The sequence below is a fragment of the Lepisma saccharinum genome, chromosome 3 (assembly GCF_977018435.1).
Source record: "Lepisma saccharinum chromosome 3, izLepSacc3.1, whole genome shotgun sequence".
Lineage (NCBI taxonomy): Eukaryota > Metazoa > Arthropoda > Insecta > Zygentoma > Lepismatidae > Lepisma > Lepisma saccharinum.
In genome coordinates this window covers 25,630,063-25,657,040 of record NC_139231.1, presented here as the reverse complement: position 1 = coordinate 25,657,040, position 26,978 = coordinate 25,630,063, and the positions used below count along the sequence as shown (strand labels likewise).

At 35.7% G+C, this 26,978-nt stretch overlaps 1 protein-coding gene across 2 annotated transcripts in view; it reads right to left on the bottom strand.

Annotated features, from left to right (window-relative positions):
* Ncc69 (sodium chloride cotransporter 69) overlaps nt 1-26,978 on the bottom strand; it is a 196,174-nt gene that overhangs the window by 10,983 nt on the left and 158,213 nt on the right. For both annotated transcript variants that reach the window (XM_083118359.1, XM_083118358.1), the window contains exons 8-14: nt 26,128-26,359; nt 20,986-21,107; nt 18,913-19,048; nt 14,840-15,051; nt 13,212-13,453; nt 10,465-10,658; nt 3,680-3,833 (exon numbers count right to left, since the gene is read on the bottom strand). In XM_083118359.1, coding sequence (XP_082974485.1) covers nt 3,680-3,833; nt 10,465-10,658; nt 13,212-13,453; nt 14,840-15,051; nt 18,913-19,048; nt 20,986-21,107; nt 26,128-26,359 — 1,292 coding nt within the window. The remainder of the gene's footprint in view (nt 1-3,679; nt 3,834-10,464; nt 10,659-13,211; nt 13,454-14,839; nt 15,052-18,912; nt 19,049-20,985; nt 21,108-26,127; nt 26,360-26,978) is intronic.

Here is a 26,978-nt window from a genome sequence, read left to right as displayed (position 1 = left end):
TTTTGCTTTGCGGGACAACTATTAAACTACAGATCGCAGCCGAAATCGCTGTGGAATAAACTTAAAATGTTCGGCGTTGGGAAAAAATATGATAGTAATGAAATTGTTGGCATCTCCACAGAAGAACTAAATGGCCACTTCCAAAACGTATCAGGTATAAATCCTGAAATTAAGAAACGTACAATCGACTCCATAAGTGTTCATAAAAGCAACAACAACAATAGTTTCGATTTCTCTTTTATAACGCATGAAAAGGTCCAAACTACAATTAATAAAATCAAATCCAATGCAACCGGAGCGGACGAAATTTCTATTAACATGTTAAAGTATATCGCTACCTACATCTCACCCGCAATTGCAGATATTTTCAACACATCCCTGTACACTGGCACATTCCCAAGCATTTGGAAACTCGCTCACATACGCCCCCTGGCTAAAATCACCAACCCAGTAAGAGCTGAAGATTTTCGACCGATCAGTATTCTCCCAACTTTGTCAAAAGTATTTGAAAACATCGTTCACGAGCAAATTTTTAACTATGTGCAATCGAAAAAATTGTTAAACCCCTTCCAGTCCGGTTTCAGCCCACATCACAGCACCAGCACAGCGCTCATTAAAGTGGTGGATGATGTAAGGTCGGCGATGGATAAGAGATATTTGACAATGCTAGTTCTCCTCGATTACAGCAAAGCCTTCCAAACCGTAGACCACGATATCCTTCTGGCGAAATTGTCATTTTATTTCAACTTTTCCCAACCCGCTGTTGACTGGGCTCGCTCATATTTAGCAGCCAGACAGCAACGCACATTCATTTCTGACAATAAGTCGTCGTGGCTGCCGACGAATTGCGGTGTACCCCAAGGTAGCGTCCTGTCTCCGCTGCTGTTCTCCATGTACGTAAATGATATATCTGGAAACTTTCAATCGACAAATTACCATCTGTACGCTGATGACGTCCAATGTTATTTGTCGTTCCCTAAAACAAGCATCAATATGGCCATCAAAGCCCTAAACGATGATATTATGAATGTCTGCAAGTGGTCTCAGGCAAACGGTCTGCGAGTAAATGCTGAGAAAACGAAATGTATTTTAATTGGCTCACGTCAGCTCATTTCCACAACAGAGAAGTCCTCCATCCCTGACATTCTTGTCGAAGGAAACCCCATTTCGTTGTCGCTTTCGGTCAAAGACCTGGGAGTCGTCGTGGACGAAAACCTCACTTGGAGTGACCATGTGAAGGCCATATGTAAAAAATCCTACGGAGCATTACACTCGCTGTACCGCCTTAAAAATATTTACCACAAGAAGTAAAAAAAAACACTCGTGGAGTCCTTAGTTCTGTCTTATATAGACTACTGTGACTTAACATATATTGACCTCAACGGTGAACTAGCAAGACGTCTACAGCGAATACAAAATGCATGTGTGCGCTACATTTATAATATCAAATTTTTTGACCACCTGACCCCGGCTTTCAAGGACCTAGGCTGGTTCGACCTTTCCACTCGCCGCCGCTTTCACGCTCTTACAGTGCTCTACAAAATAGTAAACTCACGAGAGCCGTCCTACCTACTTTCTCGATTTCAACCCCTAAGTTCAGCACACACCTTTGCCACCCGTTCGAGAGACAACTCTCTGCTGGCCATTCCCTCCCACAAGACAACGTTTTATGGAAACTCCTTAACGGTCACTGCTACCAGAGCGTGGAACGACCTCCCCAACGACATAAGAAACTCTTCTTCTCTTCTCCAATTCAAATCAAAATTAACAAATCATCTTCTGGAGTCAACTTACCAGAACTGAAAACAGGGAAATAAAATTAAACCTTCGTGTAAACTTGTAGGACCAACACCCAGCGACTTTTTCTGTAATTTGACTATGTTTGTTGCGTGTGTGTTTATGTTTTACGTGTATTTTTTTTACTTAGTGTGTATGTATTTTTGTCTTTATTTTTTGTTTTTTGCGTCTTTCTCTTTTATTTTTTCTTGTGTTTTTTTTTTTTTGTATCTCAATGTTCTTAGTTTTTATAGATTTCATTTCTTGGTATCTTAAATATTTAGTTTTTTATATATTTAACATATATAAAATATTTAGTTTTTTATATATTTAACATACAGTTAGCTATAAAAATCAATTTATAAAATGTAATGTAGAGATGGTTAAGTGGAAGAAAAGGCTTGTGCCTTAACTTCGCCATCCAAAACAAGGAATAAATAAATAAATAAATAATATTTAAGTAGGCCACCACTCGTCCTCAAATATATTCCTTTAAGGGATGAGGCAGATTAATCGGTACTCTATCAGTATTGGCCGATATACGTATATTGTATCCATAAATACAAATATCATACAATTTATTGCAATATTGTACCATTTTGTTTAATTTTTATGGAACATAAAATCTCCATTCTGTACTTTTTTAAAGAAAATGTCTAAACATGCAGCTTCTTTTGCATTGCAAAAGCATGGTTCATCTGGTAACATACATTTATTAAGGAGGTCAATGAACCATTTGTAATTTTATAATAGATTGGTAGAATATTGGTTTTCAACAGGGCTCGAAAAATCCTGGTCGCCATGGTGACTGAAAATTTCAGCCTGGCGACTGTGATGTCTTGCTGTAATATTGTGGCATTTTCATTAGCCATTGATTTTTTTTTCCTGGTGCCTGATTTTCAGAGCTGGCACCTGGCTCCGAAGAATATTTTTCGAGCACTGGTTATCGATATCGGTAAATTTTATATTGGTACTTTATCAGTATCAGTCAAAATTTCATATTGGTCCATTCCCATTTTCTTTTAATGCTTTAAGGTATACAGAACCCATAAGCTTGGAAGATGGTCAGGACGGGACTTCTACGCTAAGAGAGTACAAGTGCACTGTTGTCAAATTGATGTTAGCAGATTCTGTTATGATTTTGAAGGAAGATTTAGAGAGATATTGGTGTGCTTTCCTTCTCCTTCCCAAACATGATGGGGAAGAACTGGCAAGATTTGATCACTACAGTTCTATTTTCCACATGCATTTAACTAACTCCTGTGTGTGTCAAATAGTACCTTAATTTTCATCTCTACATTGGTAAAAACTAGGCACTGTAGATGTCATTAGTGTTTCAAAGGCAAGAGAACCCATTGTGGTACCACTGGCAGAGACAGGCACGCAGGTAAAACAGCAGCAGTGGAAAATCAGGTAAAGCCATCTGGCTCAGTAGCTCAGTTGGTACAGAAATAGCACCGTATTCTCTGGTTTGGGTCCTGGTCGAGCCTGCATATTTTGCTGAAATTTCTACATAGTACGTCTCCTGTGTATGCCAAATTGGAAGATATACATTTTACATGAGATTCACTACTTGTCATGGAAGCAAAGCCTTTTGAAAATACATAAATTTCCACCAGATTAAATATGTATCCTTCAGTGCAATATTTACATTGAGCTGTATTATGGAAGTTTGGACTTAATTTAGCCAAAATTTAAAGAAAATTTTCCAATGTCTAATAATCTGAAAGTATTGAATAGTCCATCTCTTTTGTTTAAAATATTCAAGAAAACCTTAAAATTTTACATAATGTTTATAAGGATCAAAATGGCACAGTTGTATTTTAATAATTGCAGCCCAATACATGACAAACTGCAAGATTCGTTGCTAATTACGAATGGTGATGCCATAAATAACACCTACCTATATAAATCAGCTGTGGACTCCTTGCCAGATTTACTCTTTTTAGTCTTCTCCTTTTCTGGTTCCACATCATCCTCGCCTGCTCCTGCTTCTTCAATTCTGCTTCTGTTCATCATCGGGGTGGCTGGTGGGGACAAGTCACTAACGCTGCTCACTAATGGAATAGACAAGGAAAATAACATTGAAGGTTACACTTTTTTTTCTTAACATGCTCAATTATATGAACCAGATTTTCCAAATATCATTCCTTAAGTCTTCAAATCATCTAAGAAGCCAAATAAAGTTTGTCAAAATTTGTTTCAAGTTCACTTTCTGCTCAGAGAGGCTAACCAGGACTTAACCTATTGTGCAATGTGCCTCCACCAGGAATTTTACCTAGGACGTCTTGATTACAAAGAAACCATCTAAAAAGCAAAAAGTATGCTGGTTAGTAAAAAATCATACATAATACATTTTATGGATGAAAAATATTTAAAAGTTAAGAAATACTAACTTCCAATTTCATTATACCAAAATAATAATAATTTCATAGTATAAAAAAAATATTCTCATACTGTTATTTGATGGAAGTCACCCCAAATTGAAAAGTGCAAAAAAAAAAAAAATATTGTTCAAGTGAAAAAAAAGAAATGAAAATAATATCAAGAATGTTGGTCACCTACTAAATACTCTACTCTACTAGGCAAACAATAGCTTACAAACTGAGTCTTATGCTGTACTACAAGCATGTGGCAGTTATAAACATATTTCATTTGAATATTTCACATACTGAAAACTTTTCTTTATATTTTCTTTTCAATTTGTATCTTTTTGGACTGTAAATTCTTTTAATTGTTAACTCCCTTGACATGAATTCCAGAGTTTATTTATTTATAGGAACATTTGTCATTATTTTAATATGCTGCATCAATTCCTGATGCGCCCTCCAAAAGTTAAATTACATTATCAAACTTTTATACCACTATATCATAGTCATATGTATGTTGCTTGCTGATTTTTGTCATATTGTTGTTTGTACTACTTCTTTTTTCCAGCTAAGCAGTGGTGTAGTCAGTAGGGTGTCTGACTGCCATGAAAGAGACTTGGATGAGATTACCAGGGTAGATGATCTAAGGTCGGAATTTTTCCAGCTTTGTCCCTGCACAGAGTGGCTCTGGGTTTCACCCAGCCTCAAATAAATGGGTACCTGGGGGTATAATGGTAGCCGGAGCATGGTGCTGATCACATCACCTCCAAAATGATCAGATTGAGAATGTGCAGAGCCCTCCACATCCCCTAAATGTGCCTTCATGCATGGTGCAACATGTATGGGAAACTTTACCTGCTATTACTGCAGTAATTTTATTTGTAGTTCTTATTCAAATTAATAATTAAATGAAAATTATAATTTAAGTTTTCTTTCTCACGTTAATATGTATTTTGGTTCATTATCTTGGAGTCTATACTTAAGTATCTCTACTTACATAATTGATTACAATTTAGAAATATTAGAAAGAAAACATGAATATTTTTGTGTCTCATATGTGTCTGTGTGTGTGTGTGTGTGTATATATATATAGTGGTCAGTGCTGAAAGCAGAAATTTTGGAGATGTTTGGTTCAATTTAGAGATAGGTGGAGGTATTAGTATGGTGTTCATCATGGAAAATGAAGCAGGCACGTGAAGTCGTGGATGCTTGTGCAAATTTTCTTAACTGGGAGATGACAGATGCATAGCATTTTCTAGGGTTTGAAGATAGAATGTTTCCTATCAAAACTACATCATTCAAAGTAAAGTAAAAATATGAAGCATGCAGTGCACAGTAAATATAGAACTACTTCAACTATACATACAAAGCACCAAATACAAATAATGATGGGAAAAAAATAATGGAGCAATTCTAATTACAGTAGTACATTATTCTCAAAGCATTAACAACAGCAGCAAGAAATACTACGTACACGTGTGTGTGTGAGTATGTGTACTACTTTTACTACACAAAATTTCTATATTTCTTGTGATTTCCTATTATATAAACTAGATCTACCATTGCTCTTAAATTCAATACACAAGTACTATATAACAAAGCTTGAACTTTATAAATAGTGTAAAGACTAATGTCTATACACAACCTTAAATAACAATCTTAAAATTTTAAAACCCACGTGTGTTCTTCATCAGAGATTGGGAAAGAAATAAAAGTTACATGTGGGTCAAAATAGGTAAATGGTTAAAAAAGGCTAAAACCTTAAAACCCTGTTGATACCAGGAAATTGTGTCTGACAGTTGACTATCAGCAAGATGCCAGTTTCAGGCACACCAGCCAGACACAATTTCCTGGTGATGACAGGGTTTTACATTTTTAACCTTTTGTATTAATTTAATTAGTTTAACCCACATGCAACTTTTATTCCTGTCCTAATCATTACAGAAGAACACATGTGGATTTGAAAATTTCAGTTTGTTGTTTAAGGTTTGTGTGTAGACATTGGTTTCTTACACTATTTACAAATGTACTACACTTAAGAAAACAATTTCTATAGTTGTTAATGCAGTCACTCACAAACTACAATGTGTGTAATATATACGGTATATTATTTTCTGTGCATAAGTGCTAACACCAGGTGTGTTTTCAGTGGGAAACTTAAAATTCTACATGTGTTTTCAGTGGGAAACTTAAAATTCTACAAAGTGTTAAATAAAAATTTATATATTTGAAACTACGAATGCTAAAGTTACAAATTTTAGCTAATTTTGTTCAGTACAGATAAGGCTATAAGTTTTATAAAAAAGCCAACATTCCTTTATCAAGTAGAAGAAGAAGAAGAAAATTAAAAACTTTTTTTTTTTTAATGGAATTTGAACTTCAGTGGGGAGCCCCCACATAGGTTCCAAAAGTTGAAAATGCTCCATGTGACATATATGTCACATCTAGCATTAGCGACCTCATCAAAATGTGTCATTTCATTTGTGCAATTGAATTTTGAGAAAACTGTATTATACATTCATGTACAGATGAAATAAGCTTGCATGACCTTAATAATGATCCATTTACAAAATACAAATTTGCATGACCATATTATTGTAATTTGTTATTTATTGAGCTCAATTGTAAAATAAAGAATTGCACACTCATTTTAGTTCATAGGGGACTGACTTCAGTACAGTGATCTTCCCACCTGACTTTCCTGTACTTTCGGCCATTCAAAATGCAGCTGTTCTCTGGACAATAAGGAAGGGGGGAAGGGCCTGGAATTCCAACAATATGCAATGTACTATTTCTGAGGCAGGTACTCTTCCTCGCACAGCCAATGACCTTCTTGACTTGACTGCGGGGGTTCCTAACGAGGGATTATTTCCACAAAGACCAAAGTAGCGGTCAGGATAATTGCAAATGGATCTTGATCTGAAACCGCTCTGTTCCTCAATGAGTCCTTGGCTACTGTGTTGGCAAAGTGCATGTGGCTTCCTGACCTACATCGTCTCTTGCTTCAGCTTGGAATGTTGGTTTATGTCAAGAAACGTTACGTTTAGTTTATGTTTTAAAAAAAAAAATTCTGCCTTGGTCAGCATATTGAGTTTTTCATATCAAGAAACTGAACACTATTAAAAAAAAAAAAAAAAAAAAGGTTGGGATATTCACTTTCTCATTGCTGTATGTTTCAAATAGACTAACCCCTTCCCTCTGAAGCTAGTTGAGGAGGCGTCGTGAGTGTCTCCCGCCGAGAGCCTCATTTTATCTTTCTCATATTTTGAAAAATAATTTGCACAGTTGGAATGAAATGCCAACTTCCCGAAGCCGCGGTGGTCTAGTCTGACTGCCACGCAGGAGACCCGAGTTTGATTCCTAGGAAGGGAATTTTTCCGGCCTTGTTTCCACATAAAGCAGCTCCGGGGCTCACCCAACCTCAAATCAATGGGTACCTAGGGACAACCCTGCGGGGGGTAAAGCCGACCGGAACGTGGTGCTTATTACAGCAACTCCAAAATGGCAGAGATCCCCTAAATGTATCTACATGGCATGTGCCATACACAGGGGGAATTAAATGCAACGTTACAACCTTTTAAGAGACATACAAGGAAGGATGCATTAAAAATATCCTCAATGCATCGATCACAATTTCCAGATAACTTTCAAAATTTTCGGAAAAGCGCTGGTCCAGGGAACCCTGACTTGACTGTGGCCCCGTGCGCTGAAAGATAAGAAATTTCGAGAGAATTTATTGCCAAATTGCTGCAAGAGCACAGATTGGGGCAGGCTGTGGGGTGTCAACTTTCATCTGAGGATCTTGTGTACATGTGTGTTTGCGTGGATCTCATTCACAGAGGGTGGCTAATTCAAATTTCTCTGATATTGATAAATAATTTTGCACAGCTAGATTGAATAATAGAAAATACTGTGACATTTTATGACACGCATAGTAGGTCTGTAGCTAAGGGGCACAGGTGGTGAATTTTGTGAGGAGCAGTTGGGAGGGCGAAAGGTCTGAACACTGGAAAGAACTTTAGGCAAATGGTAGAGATAATTGAGGAGAGGAGAAATATGTGTTATGTTGGGAAGGGGGCACCGTAAATTTGTTTTTCTGCCACTGAGGGAACAGCACCGATATGATCGAGACGGTACTTGTCAGTCTCTCATCTTGTCTGGAAGGAGAGGTTTACGTTCTCGGTCTTGTGCCCACTTGTAAATAATTGCCTATCTTGTACTGGGTCCCGTCTTAAAGTGTAAATACCCGTTCTGTTCGCTTCTCCTTCTAGATTTTTACAGAGGTCTGGCTCGTTCTTGGTCTCGTTTCGACAAGTCTTGGAGGATCTAGTCTCGTCTTATCGTAGATGGAAAAGAAGAGATTTACAATTAAGCTGTCCTCTGACCCCTCATCTCCACTCCTTTCCCACAGAGGTTTATTGTTTCACACCGACCTCGCCTGTATGTACAAAACCTGGTAGATTGAATGGAAACCTGGAGACGTGGCTGCAATTCTAATCTGCACGTCAATCTTTGTGTCACGTAATTTTTGCTGGTAGCGAAAACTTGAGGCTACGTTGATCCAACTAGCGCAAAAATATTTTTTTTCATTTTTTTTTTTCAAAACCAGAGATAAGTTCGAAAAAATATAGTCTCATTTCAACATGCGACCAGGGGTGGGGGTGGGGGGCAAAATACTATATCCCCCCTCCCGGTTCTGACGTCCCTGGTCTTTTCAACCCAACAAATGACAATTATAGATGAGACACATCAGTAACGTGCTTAGCAGTTTTCAAGAAGAAGATGAATATGACTTCTTTTTCTTCTTTTTATCAGTGCAATACTTTTTCCATATAAACCTGCCTTAAGTCTATATTAAGCAGAGTTGTGACTTGACTTGATTTGAGTTTTTAGTCCACATTTCTATGTGTAGCTCCTGAAGTTTGCGAAAACTAACTTGCTGAATATCCAACATGCCAACACAGAGGTAAGTATACTTTTAAGTTCACAAAAGGTAACATTCAGCCATGGACTGATTTTCTGTACACGATACTTGGTTACTTTATGATAATTTGTCAGCATAACAGACATGCACATACAGGTCTATGCATCTATTTTCTACTCCACAGTGAACCACAACTTACCCCTGGTCATTTGCTGAAGTCCTACACCAAGATATTTGTACAGCTCTGTGTTGGTTAGATTGAAAAGAAATTAATTAATCAGCACCCGTGTGTTTTTCTTTTTAATTGTGAAGCTCATTTTGTAAATAAAAGTAAGTGCTGGTTCATGCAATAGATCCCTGTGTAAGTGCACCGTGAATAAAAATATAATCGGTGGCAGAAAGAAACTCGTATCCATGCTCATTTTGCATCCAAGTTTAATACAACAACTTAATTAATTTCCAGATTACCTGAAAGTGAGATATTAACAATTTTCATAGACTATTTGATAAGAAATCTAAGCTTTAATTCTAGAAAGGAAACAGAAAGGTATGTAAAAGAAACTGATAGCCTTGCAAACATTCTTGTTTAGTGTGATTATCATCAGAGGTCTGCAAATGCTGATTTTCTGTCCAGCCTTGAACTGTTATATGATGCATAAAAGCTGGAATTTTCCAAACAAGCATATTATTCCCAGCATCCTGGAGGCTGGAAAAGATGACGTCTTCAATTTCCAAGCTTACTGGTTTTAGCAAGTCGTTCTAGAAGTACTTATATATTTGAAAGACTGTTTCCTCTCAAAGAGTAACATAAAATTTCAGGCAAACACAGTTTGTGAGTGAGAGAGAGGGAGAGTAAGTGTGCCATTCAGTACTTGGGGCTATTCAGTAACCATGACAACTACACAAAGAGGAAACAAGTTCCTAAAATTAGTGCACGTAGTATGTACAGATGTATCCACAATTTAGTGATGTATCATAACCAAGTTATTCAGTTTTTTCCAGCAATTTCATAAGAAAATTGGTACAGAAATGGTATTTGAATTGGAAGGACAAGATTTTGAGCAACATTTGTAAATAAGTAAAAATTAACAAACTTATTTCTCACTTTAGTGCATGTTCAAATACACAACACAAAAAAAATAAACTTAACTTTCACAAAATGTATAAAGTCCTAACACTCTCCACAGACTTGCCTCTTGACAATGAAGTATTCTCAAAATATGCAGGTTTTACAAATGTTACATACACTATTAGATGAGATGCCTTTGCATGGATTTAGTGCAGACCTCTGATCCAATCATCATGTCATTTATCATAATTTCTCAATAAAACAAGAATACAAATCCCAGTTTTACATGTGCGAAAATTATGTCAAATGAAGAAAATATAACATACCTTGAGAAAGTTGTGAAAACGATGGATTGTGCTGTAGAGACTCATGGGAATTGCGCCTGGGCTTCAGCAACCCTTTGTCACCCGTTCCATTTGCAGTAGTGAAGACTTCTTCATCCTCAGCTATGACTTTGGAGTAGTCCAACCCTTCCTGTACTCTCAGAATGGCGACAGCCAAGTACATATCTAAAGCTTTGCTGTAAGGAATGAAAATTTTGGAACAATTATGAATATTCTTTTGTGTATGAATTATGTAGTGCATCTTTAGATAACAACAATTCTGAATACAGTTTTTTAAAGTCATAAAAGAGGTTAAATTACACTCCTCGCGTCATCAGCACAATAAATGGTAAAATAACTAATATTTAGATGTATGTCTCAATTTTGAACATTTTTGAAACCATACAAGGAAAAGGAATAAACATTCCAAACATGCTAAAATAAGTGGGTGGTTACAAATTTAAAAAGATTAAAAACCTTTTAATGCCAGGAAGTTGTTACTAGATCTTCCACATTGAGTTTCATAACTTTTCCCTGGAGTTTCCAGTACACTCAATTTTATACACACAAATCTAACGAGAATTCAACACCACCATTGATATGCATGAAAATCTATGAAATAGATAGAAAGTTCTTGTAATTTGCTAAAAACAGGGACCTCTGAGTCTACTACTTGCTATAAAGGGAGGTTCTCACACCACTATACATTGTACTAGTACAATGATCATTTTGCAATATCCTGTGTGCACTGTTAGAAATTTTTATTGATCAAAAACATCTGCTTGACACTCAGCACTCATGATTGATTCCTTATTCTTAGTTTATAATTTCTTCTAATGATTTCTTAGATTACAGTGCCATTCATGTTCATATTAAGGTAATTTCATATGGTCTCACAGGTTCCTTAATGACTGTGATACAAAACCAACCATTTAAAGGGCCTGCGTTACCTCTCTCTTGCACAACAAGGTTTGTGTGGCCCTTATTGCCATAACGGAGCAGAAGTCTACAAAAGTTCATATTCTCAAACAGGATGTTTCTTCCTGCAACTGATGTTGATTCTGCAAGTCACACAACGGTTTAGGATAATGATTATAAACAGGAGAATCCATTTCACAGCAGAAGAGTTGCTTGAATGTTTGGGCAAGTATTTAAAAGATTGTGCCTGAAGTACTTTTAATACAACACTTTTTTTTCCTTCCCAAAGTACAGTGTAATATGAACACAAGAAAAATAAATACAATATAATTTGAGAGATCCTGTCAATCAGAATTTACTTTACTGCAACTTTTTGGTACTTGTAAGGCTACTTGTATTGAACGTAAATTCTCAGGGTGTCATAGTAAAACACTGACAACTTTCACAACTTGATAATGGTTCGTTCATAGAGGTATTTTTTTAATCCTACAAGATGTTGAAAAACAGCAGTTTCTATCATGTATGTATGCAATCACATAAAATAACATTTATTTTTGCAGTCATATAAGATTCTGAAAGTGATAACTTGAGACCGGATTTTAAAGGGAAGTCCATTTTTATTTTTCAACATGGATCATGAAATAAATAACAAATATGCTGATAATTATCTCCACCAAGATTACAACTTCCCTTTTTCAGCCCACATTCCCTTTTTTCCTCTTTTTTAAAACATTTTCATTTCTGGTCCATTTATTGACTAGTTTTTCAGCCTACATTCCTTTTTTCCCCATTTTTAGAAAAAAACATCTTCCTTGGTCCCTTTATTGACAAGCTATCAAATATTTTGTACGGCTGTTTTTTTTTCCTGAACAAAACATTCAGCAATTGTCTGTTTGGTGCAGTTTAGAGGAAAGAAAGAACAAGCGCCTTCTCCCTTCCTTTTCCTCCATGACTGTTGGGAGCACGTTGCAGCAATTTTTGCAACAATGTGATCTGGGCTTACGCAGCAACAAACACCTTGTAAGCAGCATGCCTGTTGGGTTGAATGTGTAGTTATCTGCTAGATTTAGACTTTTATTGTGAAGTTTTTTTAGGATAGTTTTAACTTAACTCTGTGACTGACGACAGTACTGAGTGTCAGTGAAATGACGAAGCCAGGTACAAGTGGCAGCAAGCTATGGAATGCGGTAAGTTGTTTCAAGGAAGATTTCATTGAAACGGATGGTAAGATTATTCACTGCACTTTAGCTTAAAAAAAAGAGGGAGGAAAAAAGGACTGTAGTTTATTTTTGCACTCTACTAAAATATTATTTTAAATTAAAGTACAATATATACCATTCATATATAAAAAGGGATACATTAATACGAAATTTAATGTATCCCATTTTATATATGAATGGTATATATTGCACTTTCATTTAAAATAGTATTTTTAGTGGAGTGCAAAAAAACTAGTCCTTTTTTCCTCCCACTTTTTGGCAATAATTTTCCCTCTTTTGTCCTTTTTAGAGGGAAATTTTCCCCATCAAAATCCGGTCTCTAGCGATAACACACTATGGAAACAATACTATGCCAGAAGAGATGCTGTCAGGATGAAGTCAGTGTTCTCACCAATTTAGATAAGGATCTTATCACTACACACACAATTTACTTATCATATTTGGCGCATTTGCATTAAAGAAAGAATTTATAAGTTTTGTAAGACACATTTACACTCCAGAAGATGCCTATTCTATCCGTGTCATACTACAAACTTTGTCTTGTTCTGACAGAAATTATAAATATCAATGGCAACAGTGAATATATAATCTATGTATAAGTCAATTACTTACTGCATCACATTGAAATACATTAACAAGTCACTTCTATTGCATTGTCTCCAGTCTCCCTTGTATCCCAGAAGGAGAATATTTGGCTTCAGTTTGCCAATACCCGATGCCTGTAGTAAAGCTCTGGAACCATCTTCAAAATTAGTTTCATCAACTAGAGTATAAAATGCTTTTATTTTGTGATTGTGCAGCCAATTTCTAGCTTTAATTTGTAGCGCATTTCTTATTCGTTGTGGAATAGGGCCCTGTAAATGAAATTAGAAATAGCTTTCTATTAGAAAGTGAAACGTATGATTTTCAAACTAACTTAAACTGAGCAAGGACAACTCTGAATTGATACTCTTATTGATTCTTGTCAATGCAAATAAATGTCAGTTTGATGGGATTTTGAAAATTATTACAAGCCTCTCAAAAACAAAATCTAATCTCAAGCAGCAAATAAAGAAATTTTAAAAAAATTTAACAATCATGCAACATATCAACTTATCAAGAGCCATATAATGATGAATGAATGATTCAGATTCTTTATGGAATGTATATAAAAAAAAGGTAAAGTGCTCCCCTGTGCTTAGCACCACGCCATGAAGGTGTATAGGGGGTGTGGGGGTAACACCCTACATTCTTGATCCGGTCGTGAGTGGGGGTGATGTGATCAGCATCTCGCCCCTGACCACCTTTGGCCCCCAGGGTATCCCCCAGGTGCCCATGTCATTTGACGCTGGGTGGGCACCGGGGCCGCTTTCAATGTTAGAAAAGTTCCCGGATTTGAACCAGTCGGGGATCGAACCCTGGACCTATAGCATGGTAGTCAGACACGTTACCGACTGAGCCACTGTGGCCACATGGAATGTTCGTCATTTAATATTGACTCCATAGAATATCAATTAAAGTACTGTATTGCTATTGGTTGTGATGATCTTCTACATTCTCAAATAACTAATATTTACTTTATTTCTATTGTGTACAAGTTTATAAAATTAACAGGGAACCATTGAGATTAAGAACACTGTATCAATGTCGATATTTTTTTTTTTAAGTTGTTGATTTCCATTCGTTTTTATTATGTAAGAGGCTTGATTTAAAGTGAAATAATATTTATGAAGTTGAGTTGTGTTGTTTAATTCTTGCAACGTAACTAAAATAACCTTATGGAAATCAGTTGGAACACAGAGGACTTGCAATTTAATTTTAAAATTGCATTAAAGTCTGCTCATCCTTCGTGTACTATATATATTCAGTGTAAAGTATACTTGCATGGTTAAAATTTCACCTATTAATATTAGTCCACCTATCAGTAATAGCGAACTTTGTTTATCTATATTATATTTTAAATTTTAAATCTTGTATTGAATGGACCAGCTTGGATATATTTATAAATAAATTTTAAAAAAAAAAGCAGAAGAAAAAGCTCCTATGTAGAGCCATGGTGCAGTCCCCAAAGTTTCAGTGTTGACTGAGCATTGTGAGGAGCAACTTGATAGCAATACTAATGGACTCCAGTCTAGAAGTCAGAACTTCCATTTGTATATCTATGTTTTTGCCGTGCGATTCTAAAGGTACAATGACCAATGATGTATATTCATGTCACTGGGGATTTGAAGATCAATCCTTCAATTTCATTAACAACTTACCTGTAAAATATGTCCACATATCATCAGAGAGAGGTTCTTGCTCATCAAGTATGCAAAGTCTATGAGCGGTGGACGGGAACTTGGCAAACCAGTTAGAACAAGAATCTGTGGCCGGTAATTTTTCACATGGTCCTCCACGTTGTTCAACTGCTGGACAGAAACTAAAGCACTCTTGTACGTCTGAGCTTGTGTCGTTGAGCCCCAGTTAACATCTGCAAAACAAACAAGCATTAACCTTCCTTGTAGTTAACATGAACTACACACACTTCACCCTTAATATGGGGTTAATGGAAAGCAAGTGGTAGGCTGAGAGGGGGGGGGGGGTAAAAGCCTTGGGCACCATGCACAGAGGGTGCCATTCAAAACTTTATTTTCTTTGAAAAAGAGAGGATTTTGGTAACACACTGCTGGAATTTTCACACTAAGACATAACTGAAATATTCTTGAACATGCTAAAACTTTTGCCAAAAATCAGGAATGGAAACTAACTATGAATCTTTAAATGTAATATATATCATTTTTAATGAGTTTTACTTTGTTTCCTCATTTCAGAATTTGTAGGATGTAAATATCACAAATTATGGCATTACAAGATAATATTGAAGGATGCACATAAAATGTCAGTGGGTTTAGGTAGGATGGAAAACCTGCCTAGGGTGTCAAAATATTTAGCTATGGTGCTGGTTAATGGTAATTTCAATAGTTCTTTTAAAAATAAAATATTTAAGCTTCAGCCTACAGCTAATTTTACTGTTCTACGTTACAACAGTATCAAGAAATTATTAAAACTTAGTTCAAAAGTAAAATGATATACCGTATTTACTCATATATATTACACACTTCTTTTTTTACAAAACTTTTGACCCAAAAACTGTGGTGCATATTATGCACAGAATAATTCGGACAGCCCACATGAAACCACACATGTTTTCATTGTGTCACTGCATGTAACACATATGTGTATATATCAACAGGTGCAAATACAAATTACCAAGTTGGTTCTTTAGTAATAATAATTCTCTTAAAAAAAAAAGCACTATCTAGTGAAATGGACATTTCTCATGAGTTTTCAATTTGTAACGGAATGTTTTGCGACACCGAGAGGAATGGCGCCATTCTGGCAGAATTCGAGTCTGCACCTCTTGTCACACAGGATATGTATCAGTGGTATTTGTTGGGCGAGAAGCAATAGAAAATAACTTCTTGAGTGCTGTAAATCCATAATATAATTTTGATCTTGCTTCTACTACAAAATGAACAAGTTGGTTACAAAAGTAAAAGCTTTGGGATGCTAAAAAACACAGTGGTGAAAAATTGGGAGGTGACGTGGGTTGATGACAGTGTATACACAAGATGCTATTCTCCTCTTGATCCGCATAGCAACAGCTTTATGACCTACAACTGAGAAAGCCATTTCTTGAACCTGAATTATACTGTGCATTATATACAAGACATAATTGTTTGTTGCTTTCCCCATCAAAAATTAGGGTGCACATTAGACACGTACACGCATTATTGTACATGCGTAAATACGGTAAGTAATTATGTAAAAGCAAAAATAGTTATATTGCACATATGATTATCATGAAACAATGTTCATAAATTGATTGATTGATTTACTTTATTTTACTTCGCATTTCGTGCCTCTTGGCTAATTTACGAAGATGGGGATGAGTGATGAAATGATGAAATTGATGAATGGACATTCACAAATAACCAAGCCTGAGCGGGATTCAAACCCGGGACCCTTGGCATCACAGCACGATGTGCACAATGTTCATAAAGTAATGGTTGTAATGTAAATGTTTTTTTTAAAATTTCATAAAGAAAAAGGATAATACAGCAGAACCCTCTTTTTACACTCCTGGATTTTACATGTTCATACATTACCCTGGGGGGTAAAGGCGGTCAGGGGCGTGATGCTGATCACATCACCCCCCACTCACGACCGGATCAAGAAAGTGTGGGGCGTTACCCCCACACCCCCTATACGCCTTCATGGCGTGGTGCTAAGCACAGGGGAACACTTTACTTTTTTTTTTTTTTTTACCTTTTACCATACATTATAGATTCCATCCTCATGATCCCAATGGGCCAAAAATTTTCTAGATTTTGCATTTTCCTGCATTTTAAGTTTTTCTGCCTACATCCCCTGAAACACTTAAAGTTCAGGATCCACCATAGTAATGAAATTTTATATTTTGTACAAAAAAATGTAAATGTGCAACATGAAGTGCATGTTGAAACAAGTCACAGTGCATACTGACCCATATTCTTGAAGTGACAGAATAGATGGGATAATGAGTCATTTTTGCCAACTGCACAAATTAGTAAATTGTATCCAATTGTAAGTTTGTATATATTGTAGAATCAATATGTTATAAATTCATTTCTTGGCTCAATGCATAGGTAGTTTAATTCTTTTTCACCACATTTCCTGTAATTTAGAAGTTCTTTGGAAAAACAACACACTTGATCTGAATTTCTTCTGAATTCTAATGCATACTACTGAAGTCCGATTTATCTTAATAAATACCTAAGAAGAACTCTTTCTTAAGAACCAACTCAACCTCAAAGCAGCTAGTAGTTGGAATAAATGTTCACATTAGTTCTTGCTTTTTTCAATGTGGAATTTCCATGGTTAATCTTATGTGTATGTAATGCAATTGGAAAAATGAGCAACCTTTTGATGAAGTAAGTCTATCTTGACAGTGTTTTGTTTGATCATCACCTTTTCAAGTGTTGTGGGTCAGATTCTTTGTTTAACCTAATTTTTTTGCTGTTTTTGCATGTATAAAGGAAGAACAACATGTCAATTTGTGACTGAAGCAGCATGTTTTTTTGATTTTCTATAAGTGTGTTAAACACAATGAAACTACAGAGTTAAAAAAGTTCATATATTTGAAAAATTCTTGTATGTGAAATTTTTTCTAAGTTGTAAATTCCACATGCTTTACCAGAGATTTATTTTAGTTGTTTTATATGATTTCTCCATTGCATTTTCAGTTGTATAGATAGGAATTTTTCATAAGCAATATATTGAAAACAATAAAATACTTTCCAATATAAACCAATTCATTACAATTGACCAATCGGTTCCAATAGTGTCTAAAAACTCATATTGGCTATCAGAACCATTGGAAAAATTTCCAGGTGGTCCGAACTCTCTCCCTCCGAAAAAAAACTTAAGTATTCAAATTAAATAATGAAAATATGCTTGTTTACCACTTGTATAATCGAGGATTATTTATTTCCACCAAACGTACTGGAAGGCAAGGATTATATTGTGATCATTGAGCTTTGAATGACTATGACAGTGCCAAAGATTTAGACTACTACTCATGATAATATGCATAAAATATTATTCAGGAACATTACTTTTGACAACTGGATTTAACATCATTAATTGTTATTCAATAAATATTCCATTCTTTATCTTTTCGACATTAATTTCCTTGCCACGACAGTTAGTGTTTATACAAATTTTGGTGATCTTAACTATATGTAAGCTAGATAATGGATACATGCTGTTTGCAGATTGGCATAATCCAAGTAGTTTTGCCAGGTGCAACAAAATATTCCATCAAATGTAAAATTTCAGAGCAAAATTATGATTTATGATTTTCCATACAGTTGTATGGTCAGTAGAACTTGGGTACATGTTTTCTGCTAACAAAATTCTGGATTGCTAGTGTTGCCACCTAAGATTATATGCCACTGAAAAGCTACTTTCTTTTCTTAACACATCCTACATAACTGCTACTTCCAAATCCATCATGCATTGCAGATGACCAATGTTGGTTGCAAATCACAAATTACCCTGAAATCAGCTTCGTATTATGACCCTGTGAAGAAAAAAAAATCATACCTCTTCTATTCTGAAATTAGTGTTCAGGAAAACAAAATTTATCTACGATTTGCACCATAAGTTGACAACATAAAGTATTAAAAAATATGCCAAAAAGTATTATACTTACTTTGCATTCCCTACATAGAAATTAATTTGGATCTTAAGGCATTGTGCAACAGACTTTATGCTTTCATGCTTAAGTTAATTTTTAAATCATAATTACCTGGTTTTCTGTATATCACAACAAGATAGAGGGCAAGGACCACTGCAAAAGTGAGCAATGCTGTCCACCAGCTGATTAAGAACATGACTGCCACACAGAGGCCAGAACCAACTAAACTCAACCACATGTTGTAATACTGGAAATATAAAAATGTCACAAATTAACAAGCAGTATCAAGCAGTAACAAGTAAATTCACTGATTTCAAACCAAAACCTCTGTTGCAGGGAAAGGAAGGACTGATTCGACATTCACAACATTTACATTAGATTATGAAAATGATTCAAACTGATAAAAATACACTCAGGTTTGAAAATGAGGGAAACAAGAAAGGTACAGCTTGCTAGCACATGATTAGTGCAAGATTAATACATGACGAAACTTTGAAATCTTTGACTATAAGCCATCATGAAAATTTGGGATGGGACAGACTAAAGGGTACTTAATTGGTATCTGTACATCTATTGGTATATCAGTTTATTCGTAAAATTACCAATAATAATAATAATTTTGCCAATGTGATAAATAATAGGGCTAAACCATACTGCCAATATGGTATCAGCTGATGCCAGTAACATCAGTATCAGAAATTATTGGTTGGAATTTATTTACCGACCAATACTTTTGAAGTACATATTTTGGTCTTTTATGGGGTCTGCAAAAATACCACACAACACTCTTGCAGAGTCTAATTATACTGGAAACTAAACAAATTTGAAATTTCCACTTATTTTTTGTTTAATTTGAACATTACTCAGTGAGCTTATTATGGTGAATTTTTTCTGCATATACCCTGTAAAAAATTTGGACTACAGCATTGGGTATAGCTTTAATAAATAATCTGCAATGGAATGCAAAATTCTGCCACTTTATTTTTGTTGTATAGACAAAAACACATAATTCATATTTTCCATTTTTATACACAAAATTTTTAAACAAGTAGCTCCTTCTTCAAAGTAAAAGTACATACATTAATTAAGGAAGTTAATGTACCTTCCCATTCTTCAAGTAGCATTTGCAATTTATATTGAATGAACAGAACAGATTATCAGTAAATTTTATATCGGCATCAGAAAATAATTCATATCAGCCAAACTGTAATAAAAATAATACAGCTTAAATTCTGAGTTTTCAAAATTTGTCAATATTTTTTCAGGTTTATTTTCAGCATGTGAGAATTGCAAAAGTAGAAACTGGTCAAACGGTCAAAATTACCAACTACTGACTAATTACTAGAGGCATGCATATTTTGTTTTTGACGAAAACACAAAATGTGAAATAACACATTGTAATGTTAATTATTCATTTTTCTGAAAGGTGTGAGGTGCATTTTCCTATCCCGTTTTGTCACGAAATGAACTGCAAAATGCGAAATGGACTATTAAACAAGAAATTTAGAGTTCATTTACCGACGCGATACTTTCTGAAGTCAGAATTATCCTGCGAGTTATGTAATTCATGGAAAATTGATTAATTCTGCTGTAAATATTTGAGAAGCAAAAATGGACTCCTTTATACAGGAATAAACTTAATATTCTGGTAATGACATAAATATGGTATTAGAAGGGATATGTTTATTTTGTGTAGTAAATGCAGTTTTTAAATCAAATTTGGGATTATATTCACAATTTTAAAACCATAATGTCATTTTATATACTGCTTTTTCACTGCTATAATAGCAAAATTTTATTTTATTTACCACTTATGAACCTGAAATTGATTCTGTTTTTGTACCAAAATTTAGCTTTGTTATTTACCAAAAATATGTGCCTCTACTAATTACTGACCACTTAATTGCATAGGTTTGCACTTTGTACTAAAATAAATCAAGATTAGTGCACTGAATAACAGGAAGGAAAAATAAACTATTGCAAACTGTAATACATAGTTCTTTTCAACACTTATGGAAAGCCAATATACAAGGAATATTTTGATAGCTAAGCTACTTTGTCAGTACAATAGTAGTCATTACTACTACACAAGCTTCACAGTGTACTCAACTTGGGGTGAGGTTTAGGCTTGATTTCTCATAAGAGTCAATTTAATAGTCTACGTATATTTTCAAAAGCACTTACCTTAAATGTAGGCCTCCATCCAACAGGCTTTGCCAAGGATGCATGGAATGTACTGAAGTTCACAAGAGCATATGCAGCCAAAAAGAAGTTGGAGATCAGAGGGGCTATTGCATTGAGCTCCCCTGCAAGCACATGAAAATTAAACTCAGTATCATCAGGGAGGTTTCTCTATGTCCGAGACAAAATTCAAGTACATACTGTATTTATGTGTATATAACATTCATTCTAGTTTAAAAAGAAAAAAGGTGAAAAATATTTTACCTTGTACATAACTTGCACAGGGTGTCTACCAAAATTAAAAATCCCCACTTTTTCTTGACCTTTTGTTTCATTTTTCTTAACTTTTATTTCTTCAGGCCCTACTTAAGTAAAGTTGGAAATTAGCAATTTAGAAAATCAATATTTATTTAATGAAACACCCCTACCAAAAGGTCAGTTAAGATGAATCTGAAGCTGTAATTAACAAGAGAATTAAACCGCTTTATCTATGAATGCATCCTGTACTGCATTTGGCAGACTAGCAAGGCTCTGGCTTGTGGACTCGCAGCCCGTGTAATCTTATGTGGGGTTCGTGTTGTCGTGCCTATATATTTGCGATTGTTCCTTCATCCATCTTACCTTACCACCATTCATCCTCATCTTCATGATTAGCCCAAAAGGGCAGAAAACTGAAGTTAAAATAAACTAAATCAGTCACCGTGAGAGCAAAAATTCTTGACACAAGTATAATTTCTTGACTTTTTAATGACTTCTTGACCTACTTGCTGATTTCTTAACTTTAATGACTTTCTTGACTGGTAGACAACCTGTTCCAGCACAATTTAGGGTACAGAAATAGTTTTCTTAGTTGTTAGCCATCCACGTCATTGTGTGGTTGTAATATTGTGTATACAATGAGTGATATGACCTTTTTTGCCATCTAAAATAAAGTGGCAGTAAAGATGGCGGACCGTACTCAGAGCATTTTTCTCCTCTCTGCAAACTGTGTCATTGTTCTTCTGGTGTTTTGTTATATTTGTGTGCTTCAACGGCGTATTTGTGGAGAACAGTTTTCTAGTGTGTCAGTGTTGAGTGTTAACTCTCCGTCTGATGGATGGAATCTGGGAAATAGGAGCTTTTTATTTCCTGCAGCTGGATGTGTACCTGGACTCTTCGCAGCCATGTCGCGGTCACCGGCCCTAGGGGAGCAACCACGAGGTAAGCAAACCGTCGCCTGGCACTTTCACCTGCTCGTGCTCATGTGCAGCGACATCCACCTGAACCCTGGTCCCTCAAATAAAAATGAAACTGCTTTCTCTGTATATTATCAGAACATGCAAAGAATAAAAAACAAGCTCTCTGATTGTGCTATAAACCTAAGTGAATTAATACAATATGACTGTTTAGTTTTTACCGAGACCTGGCTGAATGATACTGTGAGTGACACTGAACTTCCGTTCGCCAAGCACTTCAACATTTTTAGAAATGACCGTCTAAATCAACGTGGGGGTGGTGTAATGATTTGCGTAAACATGAAATGGAACTGTAAACTACGTGCTGATCTGAGTCGAGCCTGTGAAATAATTTGGGTGGAACTTAATATTCAGAAAGGTAAAAAACTTCTTCTTGGTTCCTACTATCGCCCGCACAAAAACTCTCCCCTGCATATCCTTGAATCTTGCAGGGATTCGGTGTTGGCATCCATGAAGTGTGGAAATGTCCTGTTGTGTGGTGACTTCACATCTTTCAATTGACTGGGAAAATCCAACCACCGGAAGTGCAAATTGCTCAAATGACAAATGGTTTATTGACACTTTCAAACATGGCATTGGGTTGAAGCAACATAACATGCACAAAACAGGCGGAGAAAGTAATTTGGACTATATGCTGGCAACACTGTGTGAAATTGAGATAACTCCACAAAGGAACTTGCTACCCTCAAACCATGCCTCTCTCGATGTCGCTGTGCACCTCCCATCCGCTGAGAAGGTCAAAAACCTCCACCCCCAGAATGGACCATGCTGCCTGTGGCAAAATGCCCCCCGGAATGAAATTCGCCGAGCACTAGATTCCTACCTCTGGTTTCTGCTGGAACAGGAAGAGGTCAACGATGCCATGGAGATGTTTGTGGAAGTTCTGCATGCTGCAATAAATTACTTTGTTTCCACCAAGAAAGCGCACTCTGCGAAATACCCAATATGGTTTGATAGTGAACTCATTCTTATTTTGAAAAACAAAAAACAGGCTTGGAGCTTGTGGAAACAGTACCCCAATGAACACACCTATAAAACGTTCTGTGATATTCGGAGGCACTCAAAAAACCTATTCAAAAATAAGTATATTGACTATGTAAATAACTTAACATCAGAGTCTATGACTGTTCCAAAGAAGTTATTTTCGTTAGTTAATTCAAGATAGCAGAACCCTCGTGTGCCGATGGAAATTGTGCATAATTCTACCACCGTTGTAGGAGATGAGAGAGCGCAACTTTTTAATGTGTTTTTTCATGAAAATTTCTCCTCAGACAATTTCTGAACCTCTTCCTATAGTCAAGTCTGTCAGTTCACACACTCTCTATTTGATTAAAACCTCCCCTGAAGAAGTAAAATCTCTCCTCTCGTCTTTCCCGTTGTGCCGGTCCTTAGCTCCAGATGGAATCCCGACAATTTTTCTTCGTAAAACTGCTGACTCCTTGGTTCTCCCTCTGTGCCTCTTACATAATAAGTGTTTTTCTACAGGTATGTTTCCAGACTTGTTCAAACGTGCCAATATTGTACCTATCTACAAATCTGGAGACAAAAATTCCACAAATTCTTATAGACCAATCTCTCTTTTGTCACCTCTCTCTATCGCCTATCTCAAAATAATCAAAGACAGGTTGCTAAAGTTCACTCCTCCCCTTATAAAATAAATACTGCTCAGCATGGTTTCCTTGCAGGCAGCTCTTGCTTGACCAATCTATCGGTATTACTTTCTCATGCTACTCAGTCTATCTCAAATAATTCCAAGCTTGACGTTATATATTTGGACATTTCAAAAGCCTTCGTTAAAATAAATCATAATGTCCTTCATAAATTACAATCCAGATTTAACATCCATGGGAAATTTCTATCCTTACTACAAGACTATCTGAGTGCACGAGAGCAGCGTGTTATCCTTCCTGGCACCTCTTCCAGCTTTCTTCCCATTTTATCTGGAGTCCGCCAAGGGAGCATCTTAGGCCCACATTCGTTTCTTCTTTACATGGATGATCTCCCCGACAGACTATCCTCTCCCCCTATAAATGTACTTCTGTTTGCTGATGACTGTAAACTCTTCACAGAAATCTCATCAGAACACGATGCTTTAATCTTACAGCAAGCTCTTACAGAACTACTTCTGTGGTGTTGTCAGTAGAAACTTGAATTGAATCCTAAGAAATGCTCCTGCCTCACCATTTTCCTAAAAAGGAACAAACTCGATTCTGCTTATTATCTTCAAACCAATCCCCATTAAAAAAGTTTCCTCTCAAAAAGATCTCCGAGTTATCATCGATGAAAAACTAAACTTTAATGATCACATTACAAACACTACTAAAAGAGCAATGCAGCTTCTCGGTCTTTTGTGCAGATTCACTGAAATCCAAACCGATCATCCATCAGCATATTTTACAAATCCCTTATCTCCCCTATCTTGAATACTGCTCCCCTATCTGGACCATGGCTTCAAAAACTAATCTCTCCCGGATTGATTCAGTCTTCAACTTCTTCCTCACCATTGCTCGCCACAGAATAACTTCTCTCCGGCACCTTCAAAAAACAGACATTATGTTTGTCTTGAACATCCAACCACCACACACTCCTCGCAAATTAGCAGACATGATTGGTAAAATTAAATCCGAATTTCTGCTCAACAAATTTCATCTACGCGTCCCCACATGGCCAACCCACAACGTTAAGCTATTTCACAATCCCACCACAAGACTCTCCCTTCTACAGCGGTCTCTTTTCTACCAGCTTCCTTGCTCGTATAATAACCTGCCTCCAAATGTGGACATATTCTTGCCAGAACAAAGTTTTAGAAAATTGTTAATGATGTATGTATAATTTTGATTTATTTTCTGTGCCATCTTGTACTCTATTTTGTTGTTGTTGTGACTGTTATTTTCCTGCTGTTACTGTTTCAGTGTAAAATGGTCATTCAGTACTGTATCCGAAACTTTAGGTAAAATAAAAAAAAGTGACCCCTCCCCCTCCAAAACTATGTCTCAAACACTCAAGCCCAGGGTAGGACTTAAACCTGGAACCTTGAGTGCCAGGTGAGCTGTTCCCACAACTGAAAGTTCAGATTCCACTGTATACACCAAAAACTGGGTCTGAACAATTTATTAGCTCATATTTAAAAATACCGTTAACAAGTTGCACAAAAAATTTGCTGATCACAATGTACAGGGTGTTGCAAAAGTCCCTTATTGTTTTCAGAAATTAATTATGCAAAACTAATTAAGATAGCAATATATGAATTTTTCTATGAGATTTGTCAACTTAAAAATTTCAACAGAACTGTACACCACCTTCACATGAGCTACTTTACAGCTTGCAAGATATATACGTCAAGTTCCTCTCAATGTTTTTGAAAACACGTCTGCAGTGACAATCTCCACAACAATTCTGATTCTCCACTTCAGTTTATGAATATCAGCTACTTTACTTGTGTACATACATTCAGTGACAAGGGCATCTATTGGTGTATTCACAAATATTTTTAGTTGAGATTTTGAATGGAAACTATCTTCATTAGAGTAGCAGTGATAATGCTGTCACCTAATTATCAAAGGTTCTGGGTTCAATCCCTGGTGGAGAAACATAGTGGTTTGGATCTCACTTTAAACTGTAGGTCCAGTCCCGATCAGAAGTGGACTAAAACAAACTTAGACTATCTTCATTAGCGTTTACATTAACAGATTTCTGAAAACCACCAGGAATTTTTGGAACACCCTGTATTTTTTACATATATATAACAACAAAATTAAATAATTATTTCATTTCTAAAACATAACACACTGAATAAATCCAGTACATTAAAGAAATTAGTTCACTTATTTTCGCCAACATAAGTATCATGCAAATTTACATCCAACACTGCTCAAATATTTGATATAAATATGTAATATTTTCTACTTACCAATAAGAATGAAAGCCAAAGCAATGAAAAATGTGAGGACATATCCTCTTACAGGCTCATTGTTTTTGCCATATCCTTTGGCAAACCAATCTAGGTATGGATACAGTTTGTCTTTGCACAAAGCTTGGAAAACTTTTGGGGCTGACACCAAACTTGCAAGTGCAGATGACAGAGTGGCTGCAAAGCACCCAGCGTAGATCAGAGGTCCCCAGGCAGATACCAGCTCCATGACCTGAAATCAGATTAAAAGACAACAACGAAGTGTTAAATAAATAATATACAAAGTCTGACATACAACAATGATACTATTGTCACGAAAATCGACATACCAAGTGACTTGAAAATATAGTGCTATTGTAACTATATTAGTGTTTGTAATTTGGTTAATTTTGATTATGCTAAAATCTCATTTACCCAAATCATGTTTATCTAAAAATCCAGTATAACAAAAACTATTTTCAGTAAAATCAGATTTTAAAAATACACAAAAAATTCTTCAGTCACTATAATCAATATTTAGTAGCAGACACAAGTGAGTCCATGTAATATACACTGTAACTCTATAACATTATTCAATAAATTGTATTAATATTGAAAAGGGGTAAAAAATGGTTTTATCTGTAAAACACTAAAGAACAATGTGTGAAAACTAACTATAGTAATACTAGTTTTATAAATTACAGTAATTTACTATAGTTTATTGTGTCCTATTGACTGTAATTCTTTAATGTACAATACAAATTCAATACAATGTATTCGGGATTATCTGATATTTGATTTATCTCAAATGTGCGTGGTTCCATCAAACTAAGATAAATAAGTTTTAGTATGTGTGTGTGTGTATATATATT